This window comes from Doryrhamphus excisus, chromosome 5, assembly GCF_030265055.1.
Source record: "Doryrhamphus excisus isolate RoL2022-K1 chromosome 5, RoL_Dexc_1.0, whole genome shotgun sequence".
NCBI lineage: Eukaryota > Metazoa > Chordata > Actinopteri > Syngnathiformes > Syngnathidae > Doryrhamphus > Doryrhamphus excisus.
Genome location: NC_080470.1, coordinates 11,904,816 through 11,921,206, shown reverse-complemented (window position 1 = coordinate 11,921,206; position 16,391 = coordinate 11,904,816). Strand labels below are relative to the sequence as shown.

The 16,391-nt window shown below is 40.6% G+C and overlaps 1 protein-coding gene across 1 annotated transcript in view; it reads right to left on the bottom strand.

Annotated features, from left to right (window-relative positions):
- rxrgb (retinoid X receptor, gamma b) overlaps positions 1-14,885 on the bottom strand; it is a 37,791-nt gene extending 22,906 nt beyond the window's left edge. Inside the window, exon 1 of the mRNA XM_058072204.1 lies at positions 14,718-14,885. Coding sequence (XP_057928187.1) covers positions 14,718-14,748 — 31 coding nt within the window. The 5' untranslated portion in view covers positions 14,749-14,885. The remainder of the gene's footprint in view (positions 1-14,717) is intronic.
- Positions 14,886-16,391: the final 1,506 nt, after the last annotated feature.

Genomic DNA, 16,391 nt, shown 5'->3' with positions numbered 1-16,391 from the left:
TGGTCTGCAATTTTTTTCCATGACTGTGTATGCAATTTGACTGCATGCAGAAGAAAGAGTTCTTGAGAGAGTCTCGAGGGAGTAATTATCTAATAATTATCCAAAAAAAATCATTGCAGCCCTACGGTAAGTGTAACCACACAAGTTTCACATAAACATCAGAATACCAATGTAGAGGTAGATAAACTGTTGGATGCTGACCACTCACTCACTGATACTACAGTCTGTATGTCTGTGGAGTTAATAAAATGTTAAATCAGGCAGTTGCCTACAGCCACATCTGCCAATGCCAGTGTTTTCTGACACGTTGCTAATCAGAAACCTTGGTGGCGGTTTACTTTTGAAGATTAAGTGTAATTGGATAAATTAGGGTATTACTAAAATAACTGCTAATAAAATTCAATTGCTAGAGTTGGGCGGTAGTTCGTAGATCGGTTTGTCACAGGAACTGGGAAACTGCTGCAATGATGAACCCCTCTGTCTCTGATTTATCCATTGGCTGGTAGCAGCACACCTTGGAAGTGGTCTGAAGAGACTCAAGTGAAAATGTTCTATTCTGAGAAGCTGGTTCATAAACAAACACACACACACTGTTATCCAGTGTGCATGACATAGCAGGGTGACTGACCTCTGTGGACTTGTGGCTACAACACCACCCACTACGAGGAACAGTTCAATTTGTTTTTCTAATGCAAATGAATTAAATTAGCTACCTCTGAGCCATGACGCAATGACCAAGGCTTGCATTAGTCTAATAGAACTGCAGACATCTTACAATGTAGAATAGACTTGAGCTGTGTAGCTTCAAAAATACTGAGCATTGTCCATTGTTTGACTTTAGGGTGTTTAGCCGAATCACCACCAAATATGATAAAAATTATACATACCATACGGCACAGACAAGAATTAGGGGCTAACCACAATTTTCAATTTGCATACATATATTCCGGAATTAATTCTAAAGGCCCTTTTTGTCATGAAAATGAACCTAATCCCCCCCACAACATTTGGACTTCATTTCAGCCCTGTCACAAAAGACATCGTGTTAGTGATGTTAGGTTAACGTGTGGTTAACATAGTTGAGCGTGTTTGTCAGGGACAAAAGAATGGAAATGACGCTGTCATCCTGATTGAGTGGGAATAACAGACTGGAAGCTTTAAAAAAGGGGTGGTGGTGCTTTAAATCTTTGCTCTTCCTCAGTGAGCTTTGACGACAAGCCAACATAATATCTGACTCACCCCAGTCGACATTTTCGTGATATTTTGTTGTCTTATTCTTCAAAATAACTTGCAGAAGAAATTCCACTTTCAAAAGTGGAAGATGACGGACTTATACACATGCATCCTTCCGTCTTCTATAGTTTGGTGTGTCACATGGTTCTGTCGGTGGGTCTGCTTACAGCACCACACATAGGTGGGCCTTGCGTATTACATCATTTTCACCCAGTGATCAGTTCCCATCAGGATGCATCAGGATTAGAACGTACTAATCGGTCACAGTGTGGATGCAAGTTTTTTTCAACCCACAAAAAAAAAAGAATCCAGGAACAATTCCGGTAGATTGGGCAGCATACTTCATGTTACACAATACAAAAAAATGGCATGGCCTTTGATACACTTTCTCATACAGTAACGTGTCGTATTAAACCGCACCCTGCTATTGTGAGGTGTAATTTGCTTTTAAGCCACTGCGGTAAAAGTTATTGGCAGCAGATAAAGACATGGGCGGAAGGTCAAAAAGTCAAGGCAATAAATGTACTGTAGGAGATAAACTGTCATTTTAGCAAACAATAGGTAACACAGCAAAAGGTTTGTTACCCCTTTTCATTTTTTTCACCATTACATACATTTAAAAAAAAAATTCTAAAAAAAACAAGTAACATTTCCACAGGGACAGGAGGTATCACTGAAGTAGACAAATCAGTGTGCAAATTTAAACACCCTTATAGTAGGTTAAGGTCAATTTATAGCTGTGCAATGATGAAAATCCCAAAAGTAAATGTCAATGGAAAGCATGTATCGTCAGTGTTTTTTTATTCTAAATGTGACAGGACATGACAATACGTCCCGTTTAAATGAAAAGGGCATGACTGCACACACAAGCACAGATGCCGACTAATGGTCTGAGTACAGTATGTGTGGCAGTAAAAACAACTCATCACATCAACACCTCCCACCACATCTCTGAAACACAGGAAGAAGCAGACGGCAAAAGCAAGGCGAGCAATAATGGATGAAGGATGCTGGCCAGCAGATGCACAGCAATGAGCGCAAGCAGGATGGGGTGGGTGTGGCTGTTGATTGGAAAGGGCCGAGTGTTGAGAGACATGCAGATAGTGAAGGACGAGGCAACAAGTGGGACGGGGGTGTTCCCTGTCAGGGGGGGGGGTTCCCTGTATTTGAGTGTTGCGTGTATTGGAGATGTATGGTTTGAATGAAACAATCAATAAACATCTGCTGCATGGAATGAAATCAATGTAATTCTCTAATCTGGCCATAATAAAACAATGCTTGGTACTGTATAATAAAATACCAAACATTACTGCACTACATAGATTACAAAATTAAGATTTTTGTATATTTATGTATATTTTTTCATCAATTTCATCAGTTCCTTATTTATGTTTCCTGTTTTATTTTATTACTTAAATTTCCTAAACATTATAAATCAAATAAATTTAATATTTTTGCTGAAAAATCACATGAGGTATCCAGTGTCTGTTTTAATGAACCTGTTGAAGTTACCACATGTGATTCCATGCTTTATAAGTCAACATTTTCAGTGTAACCTACGCTGAAGACCCAACACAACAAAGCAGCACACATTATTTGCTCTGATGGAAAGATAAGTTTTAAAAACAGCATTCAGGGATTAAAGGTATTACCATAATACATCTGCTAGCGCTGCAACCTTGTGTGGGAAAAACACAGAACATAAAAGAAAAGAACACACAACAGACCCTGATGTACCTCTCATTATTACTATCCCCTGCAAGGATGCAGCAAGATGACTACTCACAGTGGCCATAACCCAGCTCCCTCCCGGCTTCACCTCCAGCTGCAGGTGACGCTGCAGGTTGCCACATGCCTTCGGGTGCAAGCGCGTGGCACCAGCAGGACGCCAATCACCGGCCTGCTTCTTCAGAGTCGGGTGATGGTGCGCTGATGGACTAAAAATGAGGCGGAAACTCCGAATCACATTTTAGGAACAGTGAGGAGGTGGAGAGCAAAAAGAGGCGGAGTCCATCAGCGGCGGTTACAAGATTAGCCAGATTATCCTTCCCTTGAGATCAATCCCAAAGGAACTGTTTGCTACCCGACTGATGACACAAATCAACTTGTGTGTCTCTCTATGTTGCAGGGGACACCTGTTACAGAGCATAGTGTCTGGAGTGGAATTGGCGGCAATGGTGGAGAGGGGGCACTCAAAGTAGCAGCAGCAGGGAGGGGGATCATACTTACAGTAGAAGCTGTAGTTTCCAATTACTGCTTCTTAAAAAGGGTTCATACATGACTACACGGAGACAGTCACATTGTCGTCTAACAACATTTATGCACAGTGTACAAATGTAATAGTCTGTAATCGGTGGCCACCATGCAGTACACTTCAGTTCACTTCAGTATGCTTGCATGCATTTTTCTGAGTTACTAGTGCAAAGGGTCTAAAATATAACATCATATATAGCAGTGTTGATATGTTACAATCTCGTCTTTGACATGATATCCCACTATTTACAGCAGGGGTGCTCATTAAGTCGATCGCGATCTACCGGTCGATCGCGGAGGTGGTACTGGTCGATCGCTGGTCGATCGCGGCGTGACATTAAAAAAATATCATCCTTGCATCAATGCCGTCACTTGATTGATATACAGGGCAGCCATTCAGATGACAACTGAATGTTGCCCTTCGGGCGACCAATCAAATCAAACAACGTCTCTAAGTGCAGCAGAACTTACGATGTCAGCCTATCATCCATCCCCGTTACTTGATTGACATACAGGACAACCAGTCAGATGACAACTGAATTTTGACCTTTAGGTCACCGCTCATGCGTAAACAACGATGCAAAGTGCTAAGCTAGTCGGCGAATTGCGAGATTTTAAAGCCCTCGCTAAAGTTTATGGTCACTAAAATGAGTGAAGGAGCTGGACCAAGTAAAAAGGCAAAAACATATCACTTCCATACGGAATGGGAGGTGGACTTTTTTTTTCACAATGTCTTTTTCGAAGTGCGTTTGCCTGGCTAACCTGGCTATCAGCAGCTACTGTCCGGACTATGCATCCCTGGCTGGTTCAATTCAGTGCAAGTCATCAAAGTAAACTCAGGTAATTACAAAAAATGTTAATAGTTAATTATGTGTGTTTTGCAATATTGGCTCATTTGGTTATGTAAGGTACATCAACATACATTGTACGTACAAATAATCCTCAATACATTTGAAAATAAATAGATGTTTTGCATTTTTGTAGTGGGTAGATCATTTTGACTCGGTCATTTTAAAAGTAGCTCGCATGCTGAAAAAGTGTGAGCACCCCTGATTTACAGTATGCAGGGAAATTGTCACATGGCCGTGACCCCAGGATGTAGAGACAGGTGTCTCGTACAGGTAAAACATCTTTCATACAGCCACAAACAGTTGCGGGGCGACTCACAATAGCTGGCGCTTCCTTCCAAAGTGGCAAAAAGGACGAATAGATAATGTAGCGGGCAGCATCAAAACATCAAAACATTTGTCCAAAGCCAACAAGACATTCACAATGAACCAGCAAATGAGATAAGCCACACATTCTCCTTAAGAAGCCAACTCATTACCAATCACGACCAACTGTGACTTGCAGCTTCCACAGATGCACGAGATATGAGGTAAAGGGGACTGAAAATAGCCCAAAACAGGAAGCACTTGCAAAATAAAACAGGAAATAAGGAGAACCAACACAAAAGAACGCAACAAATCAAACAGAGTGTGACAGAGATCACAGGCATTTTAGTAACCATTGCCAGACATTGTGAGGAACGGCATTACTACTGTTATTGATACTGTACAATTGAAATATCTTTCCTTAGCGTGTACTCACACACATATGAAATTTGTACCATGCCACTCTCAATGTGCATTTGTGCGTCAGCTTGTTTTCTTGTCCTACCACTTTTATTCTGTTGTATTCCTGCAATTTGCCCAACTTTGTGGATTATTTCCTGTCCCTTTTTTAAGTCATTTTGATTACTTCTATTGTGAAAGTTGGCGGCTGTCGTTACTCGAGAGTAGCGATCATTTTAATTCAATGACGTCTTTGTCATGCACAATAATGTAGTTGCGGTTGAGTGTTCATTCTGTGGGTTTTTGACTTTTGGAGTCTTTGTCCTTGTCGGTTATAATGAAGAACCAGCGAGTTGCAATGGCATTACAATCATTCTATGAGTCAACGATGTTGCATGCTTGCATGCAACCATGCTGTGCTGTAGCCAGCTACTGCCAATAGGCTATGGCAGACTACCTGTGTGACTTCCTGTGACACTGCCGGCAGGTATTTCTCTGTCACCAGTTCGGCCATTACTGAGCAAGTTTTGTGGGGTTGAGTCCGGGACCCCTAAATATGCAAACTTTTGTCAGGATACAATTTGGTATGGTATATTATAGAGGTGTCTCGTGTGACAAGATCTCCTGAGATAAAAATATGACAGAATTTCTCATTCATTAAAAAAATGTCTTGTGCGCATAATAAATGAATTAATTACACAATAAATGAAATTCGCCTTAATATATTGCCATGTGCATGTGTGTGTTTCTTCGTCTCCCGCTTCCAAATAAGCAGGAAGAGAATTCATTCTGTCCATTAGTTTCAGCACATCTGTGTGTTTGCTCCATAGAACAATGGCATGAACAGAGTGAGCCCTTTTGTCAGCCACACAGTCTTTTTGTCTCAGTGGGTGGAGACAGGGCCTGTAGAGTACATACAGAGTGAAGAAGAGTGCAACGTAGTAGAAAGTAAATTAGTAGACTGCAATATATTGTCATAATGTTTTTTCTTTGTACTTTTCTTAAAGGTACTGTTAGGTAAAGGTACCAATCTTGTGTATCGTCTTGTCCTGTGACACCCCGAGTATATCGTATACCTCAAAAAGTCAATTTGGTTGCTCAAATAATACTAATTGTATATTTTAGTGTGTTTCGTTAATTAAAATGTGAAGAATATCATACCCGTGATCAAAGGTACTATGTACATATGTGAAAGAGTTTTTCTTTGCCTCCGTCGCCAAAGAGCTATGAGGTTCACAGTTGTCTTTAATGTACAGTTTACTGAGTGTTGATTGGTTGACAGATGATTGGCATATGAAATAATGGAAATTGAATTAGAACAAATCTGTGTGGAGTTTGCATTTTCTCCCTGTGTGTGTGTGTGTGTGAATTTTCTCTGGTACTATGGTTTCCTCCCACATTGGTGACTCTAAATTGTCCATGGTATGAATGAGAGTGTGAATGGTTGTTTGTCTATATGTGCGCTGTGATTGGCTGGCGACCGGTTCTGGGTGTACCCCGCCTCCAGCATACTGCCGCAACCTTAGGGAGGATAAGCATCATAGAAAACGGATGGATGGAATTGGAAAAAAAACATAAAACATTAAATGGATTACACAAACCCAAGATTCAGATTCCTACTCCAGCATTGTATCAGGTTCCTTAATTTGGTTGCATTTGCTGGCATGTTACCCCATAATGACGCCCTGGCCTATACACACCCTGCAGTAAAATATACAACCCTGATCAGGATTTATTTACCATTTCATATTGTACTCTACTGAACTGCACATTTTCATGCCAAATTGTTTTTGTTTCCTTTTCAGGATTGGGTCAGACAATATCAGTATGAAATGGGCCGAAGAATGTTCCACCTCCTTCCAAACATCTGTGATTCTCTTTGATGCCATGAAGTTAAAATATGGATTACTGGTGACATGGTTGGCTGCCAGTGAACTGTGATAGCTATTAATAATATGCAACATGTGCTTGGTTTTGGGCCGTCGTTCCTCATGTATGCCATTCCAGGAAGTCAGTAATTGTCTTGTTAGTATGCTGGACAGTAGGTCAAGCAAACAGGGAGAGAGAAAAGCGAAAAGCCAGATGCAAACACGGTCCCAAAATATACCTTAAAGACCATGGCGAACAATACATGACAAAGCCTAAGGGGACCTAAATAAACCATACAATCCAGAGGGGGATTACATTTCTTGTCTTCACTAGGGTCACGATGATAATATATTTTGTACTTATATACTGTAAACGATCATTGCATTTACATTATTTTCTATGCAAAAATTGGATTTGTGTTCAAGGGTGTACCCATTAAATGTACTCCCTTTTTAACCTCTTGTTCAGCATGTCACTTGTCATTCAGTGTGTGAGACTACTAAATTTAGCGCCCAGGGTTAATTCACTGTGTTTTATGTGGGACAATGACACCACGTTCTATTATAACACAAAATGCATTTAAGGATTATTTCGGCTTCTCCCGTTGGGATTGGTAAAGTCTCGGTAGCGGTTGCGTCTGTCTGCTCTACCTCTTTCTTGTGTGTCTTTGCACGGCTGCTGTTGACAAAGGTATCTGATTACTGTTGGTGGCCGTCGTCCAAAGCAGTGTTTGCCAATTTGATGCAGCCTGGACAATCTGTTCAGTTATGTGTGTTGTTGGTAAGTACACATGCAGCAAGGGCTGTGCTGCCAGCTCCCTGTTCTAATGTTTATTTAAAAGGATATCGGGAGAATTTTGATGTGCTGGCAGATAATCATTTCTGTCTTGGACAGTTTATATTCTCAGGTTATTCGTGTGGATAATTGACATACTAGCCAACCAAATTTTTTGAAGATTATTTGAAGTGCTGTTCTGTTAGCTTCTTGTATCAAGATTCAGATTAAATGGTAATGGTAATCCTAACCCTTCTGTGACTCAGCAGTTACTGATGGTTTGATCACTTCCATGTTCCATCCATCCATCCATTTTCTATGCCGCTTATCCTATTCGGGTCGCGGACGTTTACTGGAGCCTATCCCAGCTGACTATGGGCGAGAGGCGGGGTACACCCTGGATTGGTCGCCAGGGCACATATAGACAAACAACTATTCACACTCATATTCATACCTAAGGGCAATTTAAGAGCCGCTAATTAACTTAATATGCATGTTTTATGGAATGGGAATGTTTCAGGAAACTGGAGTATCCGGAGAAAATCCATGCATGCACAAGGTGAACATTTAAGTATTAAAAAAAGAAAATAAAAGTCAATAATGAATACATAAATAAATAAATCAAAATTAAAGTAAATAAATACGAGTTCATAAAGCGGTAATGTGTGTGTACTGCATGAAGTTATTACACAATTAATGAAGCCATTTCTTAACACAAACACCGCTGCAGCCTGTGGGCCTTTCCGAGGTCCTCTGCTTGATTAAAGCTGGAATTAAAACAAGGCTTTGACCTTCCTCACTAATGACTAATTACTGACAATTAGCCCTGAGAATGGCCTCCCTTGCGCTCCCTTTTCCCTCAACCCTGTTTCTCACCATAAGCACATGCGCCAATACACACACACACACACACACACACAATCCAGTCATGCAGCCTTTTCCCACTGACACACACTTTCAATACTACAGAACGTATTGTGTGCTAATGCATTAGCACTCAAGCGGAGAGAGAATCCTTGAACAAACTTGCAGACACACCCTCCCCTACCTGTGTGGTTTGTTTATCTCTGCGGGTAAGTGGGTGTGGAGCGCTGTGTGGAAGGGCTCGGCAAGTCAGCGAGCAGGTTTTTTTCTTTAATGCCGTCAAAGCTTTACAGACTAATAGTATAAAACCCACATTCTTTAAGTCACATGACAGCGTTCAGCCAGACAATGAGTTAGCTATATGTTAGACTGCATGTTGGGAAGTTGAGCTATATATGTGAATGTGAGCGTGACCTCAGGGAAAAGTGATGTGAGTTCACTTCACCTCCTCCCTTTACTTCTTCTTTAACAGTTCCCCCTTCCTTGCACCGTCCCTGTCATGAATTTTGCACTTAAATAAGTTCTCATCATCAAAGAAAAGACAAGGAGGGCTGTAATCGTCAAAAGTAACTCTGGGAAAAGATGAGCATGGACCTTCGAGTGAATCAGATCACGTTTTGTTTCATCCAAGCGGCACATTTAGGATGAATTAATGTCCTTAATCCTCACCCAATGCAAGACAAGAAGTCATATTTATGGCCCTGTTTTGACGTACGCTTTGTCAGTGGCATTTTAAGGTGTGATTTGTTTATCGTGTCAGAGCCAAGACATGGGTGATAGAAATTTTTATGACTCCCTTTCATCACATAAAAGATCTAACAAACTTGACAGATGTTGTTCACTGTTTTATTGGATATTTGTCTTATGCAACATTTGATTGTTGATTGTTGAATTTAATTTAAAAGGCCACCTGTCATACAAAACATACAAGACTTTTTAAATGGTGTTCTAACAATAATACAGTTCAACCTCCGTTAGCATTAGCAGAAAATTTACGCCAAAATTTTACCTCGGTTTGCATACGTTTCCCGGTTAGCATACAATACGGCACACGTTTTGTCGTGTTATTAATACACTGCGTGAGTTCATCTGTGTTCTTAGTGTATTGTTATCACAATGTCCTTCATTTCAAACTAAGAAGCTAGTTACAAAATGGCAACTGGAACCGGACTACATGAGCTACATTACAGTTTTACAGACATAAAACAATTCTAAATGCATATGAATGACAAATTAAAAAGATACATAAATATGCAAGGTTACTTTTACCATTGAAGATGTGATTGTTGATGTGAATGTTTCCAGTTTTGTTTAGAGGGCTTCTTAGTCGTACTGGTGTATCCCAATGACAGCATTGTAAGCTAACTGAAATTAACTCATTTCCTCTTGTTATAACACACATAAAAGGGAAAGAAATATGTTCCTTATGTTTCACATAAGGATTGTGAATGATGGCAAAATTCCAAAAAAGTGCAGTTCCCCTTTAATGTACAGAGTTACAGTGTGCAGGTAGTCCTTGTGTTATGTTTTGTGGTTCCCAGAAATTATTAATACTGTACAAAGAGAAAAAAAGAAGTAATTAAATGCATGCATGCAGCTGTAGAAGACAGAGGTGGAAGAATACGCAGTATACAGTGAAGATGGACAAGTCACTTTCATTATTGTTAAGTTCATATTTTTCTTTTCATTAGGTTTCCTAAGTGTGAGGAAGGGCTGTAAAAAATAACAAGTTTATGGCGGTAACTCAATCATTTAATTCCATACATTTTTTTAGCATAATGAATGCATGATCCCCATGGCAAGCCACACCTCTCTGTTATGACGGCAGCTGGACGCACATTATAGCGTCCCCACAGAGTCCAACACTTTTATTCTGACCTGAACACATCAATTCCAACAATTCCAAGGAATTCCAACGCCATTATCTCCAACTTGCAAGCACATCTTTCCGTCATCCTCACCACATTCACACAAGGTGCATACACTCATCTCTCATCACAACATCTTCATTGTGTGCGGATGTGTGGTCTAAATGAACAGAAACACAAAGAAAAACAATCCCTGGTTATTCCTATCACTCACTTTGCATCTCTTAATACAGACATACAATTTGCTGCACTTAAGTATGCTTGGAAATCCCTCAAATACATTAACTGAACTTCAATTACATGGTGTCTTTGAACACAACCCTTCACTGCTCATAATAACACAGTTATAATGTGATTGAAATGTTTTGCTACTATTAAAGAGACTAGTGGTTTTTTAAATAGATTTTCTGACATGTGTGCTACCTTTTAGCTTTGATTTAAATTTCCGGTTCATACAGAGCCATTTATACATACAAATATATTTAAGTGTATATTTAAATATATTTAATATATTTGTCCTGCTGGCTGATGTGGTTTGATTCCACCCTCGGACATCTCTGTGTTTTTCCTCTGCCATTCCAAAAACATGTTAGATTAATTGGCGACTCCAAATTGTTCATAGGTATGTATGTGAGTGTGAATGGATATTTGTCTATATGTGCCCTGTGATTGGCTGGCCACCAGTCCAGGGTGTACCCCGCCTCTCGCCCAAAGACAGCTGGGATAGACTCCAGCACACCCACAACCCTCGTGAGGATAAGCAGTAGAAAATGAATGGATGAATATTTGTCCTGTCCTGTATTTTTCTGTTCATGACATTTGGCATATTTCAGACATAGCTGTAAATGGTGATTAATCATGATTTATTAAAACTGTGATTAATCTGATGAAAATGTCAATCATTTGAAAGCCCTACGAATTAGACATCATAAAATCCTCAGAAAAGGAAGAGACGCTTAACAACAGTGATTGCATGCCAGGTCCAAGCTGCTCAAATGCCACACACATCATCAAGGATAAAAATGGCTTCTTTGAACATGTGTATGGATCCCCTTCTATGAAATGGAGTGTGATAGCTGAGCAGCGTAGTGGTCTTATGGACTTCCATCTCCGCCCCTTTCAGTGTGCAAGGCAATCACATGGATAAACGTCAGGAGTTGCTGTCGGTTTTGTATGACTCTATGATTCTTGCATTTGCTGTTTTTATTACTGTGTTTTATGTCCTTTGTGCGTTCTGTGTACAAAGTGAGTGATTTAGGCTTTAGCACTGCAACACTCACAGATGTGACATATCAAGATGCTGATGATTATTGCACAGGCCTGCCTTAGGCTGGACACAATGAAAGCCCATCCCAAAATGTGCAATTTTATCACACAGCACAATGCCACAGATATCGTATGTGTTGAGGGAGGATGCAATAGACATGCGGACTGCAGGAATGCCCATGAATTGAATGTTCATTTTTCTATCATAAGCTGTCTCCAAAGGCAGTGTGGTGAGAATTTGCCAGTACGTGGTCTGTGGTGGTGGTGTTATGGTATGGACAGGTAAATGTTATGCACAACAAATGATGGCATTTTGAATTTACAGAGATAGTGTGACAAGATCCTGAGACCCACTGTTCACCCATGACCATCACCTCATGTTGCATGATTATGCACGGCCCCTTGTTGCAAGGGTGGGCACACCATTCCTGGAAGTAGAAAACAGCCCACTTCTTGCATGGCCAGCATACGAACCATAAATGTCACCCGTTGAGCATGTTTGAGATGCTCTGGCTTTCCGTTCAGCAAAAACAAAAGTGTTGTGTTGATATTTCTTTAGACTGCAGGCGTTGAGCAGAGGTGCTCACACTTTTTCAGCTTGTGAGCTACTTTTACAACGACCAGGTTACAAAAGATCTACCTATTACTATAAATATGGAAATATACAGTATATATTCAATTTCAACATACATTATACATGTACTGTATATCAGGGGTGCATGCACTTTTCAGGATGTAAGTTAGAAGTAAAATCTAAAGGTAACCTTTGAAACCTTATACTAAATACTAATGATTAGTATTTCACATTCAGTTTACATGTAATCAAACTAGTTGACATGATAATTATATTCAATATGGCAATAAAGATAATTACACATCAAGTTCATGCATTAGCCCAGTTAGCATTTGCTATCTAACATCACCGATATACAATAATTGAAAATGATAATGCAAAACATAATGTAGCCGAAGTCAAAGCTACATATTGAAAAGCTTTCAGTAATGATCACATTTTCCAATTCATCATGAAATAATAGTTTAAAATACAGCAGTGTAATAACACACATTTCTGTAATGGATTTCAACACAGTTGATTCATTTAATCTCATCTAAATAATAAAGATGAAAGTTGCATCTCATCATGTGTAGCATGAAACATCAGTTCACCAATTAATTTTAGATGCAGGGGGAACAACAGCAAATCAGAAGGGGAGCTTATTATCAGCTGACTGATATAATATGACATCTATAGTGGTGTTTATGTGATCGACCCGAACTTCCTTGGTGATCGACGTCATGGGCACCACTGAGTAATGTACATGTCCAACTAAAACTCGATTTTCTTGTCTGAATTCCATCATCAAGGCTACATTTTGGACAACTCACAATACATTATTGTGGGACCTGTGAGACTTATTTCCATCCATCAATTTTCTATACCGCTTATCCTCACTAGGTTCGCGGGTATCCTGGAGCCTATCCCAGCTGTCTCCGGGCGAGAGGCAGGGTACACCCTGGACTGGTCGCCAGCCAATCACAGGACACATATAAACAAACAACCATTCACACTCACAATCACAACTGTGAGACTTATTTACAGTTTATGAAATATAGTACATTATTGGACCCTGATATCAAATTTACTGCTACTGCCTCTTATAAATATTTATGTTTTTCTGTTCAATGTGGTCCTAATAATGTCTGGCTGCAGGCCTTATTTAATTTTATACCTACAATAGGTATACCTATGGACAAAAAAAGGATCTGTGGACCACAAATGGCCCTCTGACTTTGGATACTGATGCTGTACAGGCAAATTTAGACTACGGAGTTGCAAGAAAAAGACATAAAATGACATTGACTATCAACTCTTTCGCAGACAATTTCAAATTCCCAGATGTCGTGTGAACCACAGACATGCTAGAAATACTCCGTATCCGGTCTGTGAGTACCGTTGTGGGCTTCCCTCTTCATGGCGTCCCATCCAGATGTCTCTTTCATTCCCCTGGGAGGCACGCTGGTTTGTGGAAACAATTTTCAGCCTCTCTGAAATGGTGCCGAGATTTCTGCGATAACATAATGAGGCTGTTTGTTGCTGAAAAGGCCCTATTTTATGTTATTATTTCATGCTGCGCAATTATCTTATCTGAGCCACACACCCTTTCTTAGAAAAACAGCACAAATTATAGAGAGTATACATATCAGTACTGATGCACAATATAATGAGGTCCGAAATAATGGCTGCAGAGAGATATAAAAGTCAAAAGTTGTTATAAAGATGTGTTGAAGGCATTGGGTGTTTTTATATTCTGCTATTTCTACCAACTCAGATTTCACAAAAAGCTTGTCAAATACACTTTTAAAGAGCGGCATTCCCCAAAGAAGCGTGCATCACAAGATATAGATAAAAACATAGCAAGTGACTCCAGAGGCTTAAGCACAAACACACACACAAACAGTTCCTTTGGCCAACTGCAATCCACGTGTTGCCCAACTCCATGAGACTGTAAAGCTGTCACATAAACAATTCTGCTAATAGAAGGGGGAAAAAGACAGAAGGAAAAAAAACGCCATCAGCTGGTTCAAGGGCAAAGCCATGGAGAAAGAGCAAGCTTTACTTAGCAAAATGACATCAGGGGGGCTGTGTGGGATGGATGCCCTCCATACTGACCCATGCGAGCTACAGAGTGCCACAAGTTTGTTTACCACCACGAATTTGCCATTTCTTTTGTCTGTTTCTATGCGGTGAATTAAGTTCCAAACAGGTCATAAATTACATAAGCTGCAATCAAAGTGCCAACCCCTGACCTTGCCTGACCACCACAATCACCAGACTTTTTTTTTTTACAACACAACAATAATTGTACAGGGAACACCACAACACTATCAGCGGGGGCTGGTGGTTAAAGTCCAGAGAGAGGACGCCATGGCCGGGGAACACTCCTCCAGCGAAGTACCCCCCACTCCGTTCTTTCTATCTACGCGACGTAATAAGAACAGACGGCTTTAAAAGTGTAAATATGAAAATCGCACTTACTTAAGTGTACATACGGATCGTTGCCGTCCATAACGGTGCTAGTTGTGGCTTCGTAGCTGTCCTACAGAGTCGGCGGTGCTCGGCATCCCAGCGCATTCCTCTCCCCGGGGCCGGACTGAGAGTGTGTGCGAGGCGGCTCTAACGCCCGGGGGGCCCGGCCAGGGAGGAGGAGGAGGGGCCGGTCAAAAAGCAGCACTTCTCCCAATGACAACAGTGGTGGTCCGTATCAAGCTCCAACACGATCCGGATCAAACGTCTAACCCGACCTGTGTTTTTCTCTTTTTTGCGTAACATGGTGGCGTTCTTTTTGATCAAACAGATAAAATAATGTTCTTTAAAAACAAAATTAAAAAAAATTACAAACACTCTGTCAGCTGACATTCCAGGAAGCAAATAGTGAGATAGCGATACGTTTTTTAACTGTTTTGAAATAATCCTAATTGCACTGAAGCAGTTTTATGGATGGACATGATACTAATGACCGAGTTATAAGATTTTATAACAATTTTAATGATAAAATTAAAAACAAAATACATGTGTTTTCCCTCCTCCCAAAAGAATGCTTTCTAAATCAGTGAAATCATTTCATACTATCCATCCAGCCATTTTCTATACCGCTTATCCTCATTAGCATCCTCAGCATGCTGGAGCCTATCCCAGCTGACTTCAGGCGAGAGGCGGGGTACACCCTGGACTGGTCGCCAGCCAATCACAGGGCACATCATTTCATACTAAGTACCATATTTTATTTTCTAAATATCCATTTGTTTCAATATGTAAACATAATTACTCCGGTTTCCTCCCACATTCCAAAAACATGCTAGGTTAATTGGTGACTCCAAACTGTCCATAGGTATGAATGTGAGTGTGAATGGTTGTTTGTCTATATGTGCCCTGTGATTGGCTGGCGACCAGTCCAGGGTGTACCCCACCTTTCGCCCAAAGACAGCTGTGATAGGCTTCAGCATACCCCCGCGACCCTGGTGAGGATAAGCGGTATAGAAAATGGATGGACAACATTGCATCTATCAATTGCGACAAGCAGTGCAAGGCTATGCCATCATCACATACATACTTCGGTTTTACAGTTACAGTATGTACCTTTTAGTTCCTTTTGGTACAGTAAGGGAACCAAATGAAAAATCAAAATCATTTTTTTTAATGCAGGTAATGAGGTAAACAATTATCTAATAAATACAATTCTCAAAAAAATAGCATGCAGAAAAAATAGTGGGGTGTGGGGCGGTTACTTTGATACATTTCATGTATTAAAGATATCCAGTGTCAGTATACTGTATGTATACGCAATGTAAGTTTTGTGTTATAGGTGACATATAGGTGCACATTCATGTTTAATAATACATCTCATCAATAATGAATTTTATTTTTAGAATTCATATTAAATACTGACAATTATAATGTTTACCTTTTGCTAATGTGACACTGAAAGGGGGCGCTACCCCCGCCCCCGGAGTTCCCCACCCCCACCCCTCTCACACACACAGGCCTCTCCACAGAGCAGGGTCATGTAGGGGTGAACCTCCCGGTACCTCGGAAGGTTATTCAGGAGTCAAGCTGCACTGAGCCATTCACTGACTTGAACTGTGCGAACGGCCAGACGCTCCGTCAACGCCGGGCGGCCCGCTGACCACTCAGCTGCAGCAGCCCCCCATT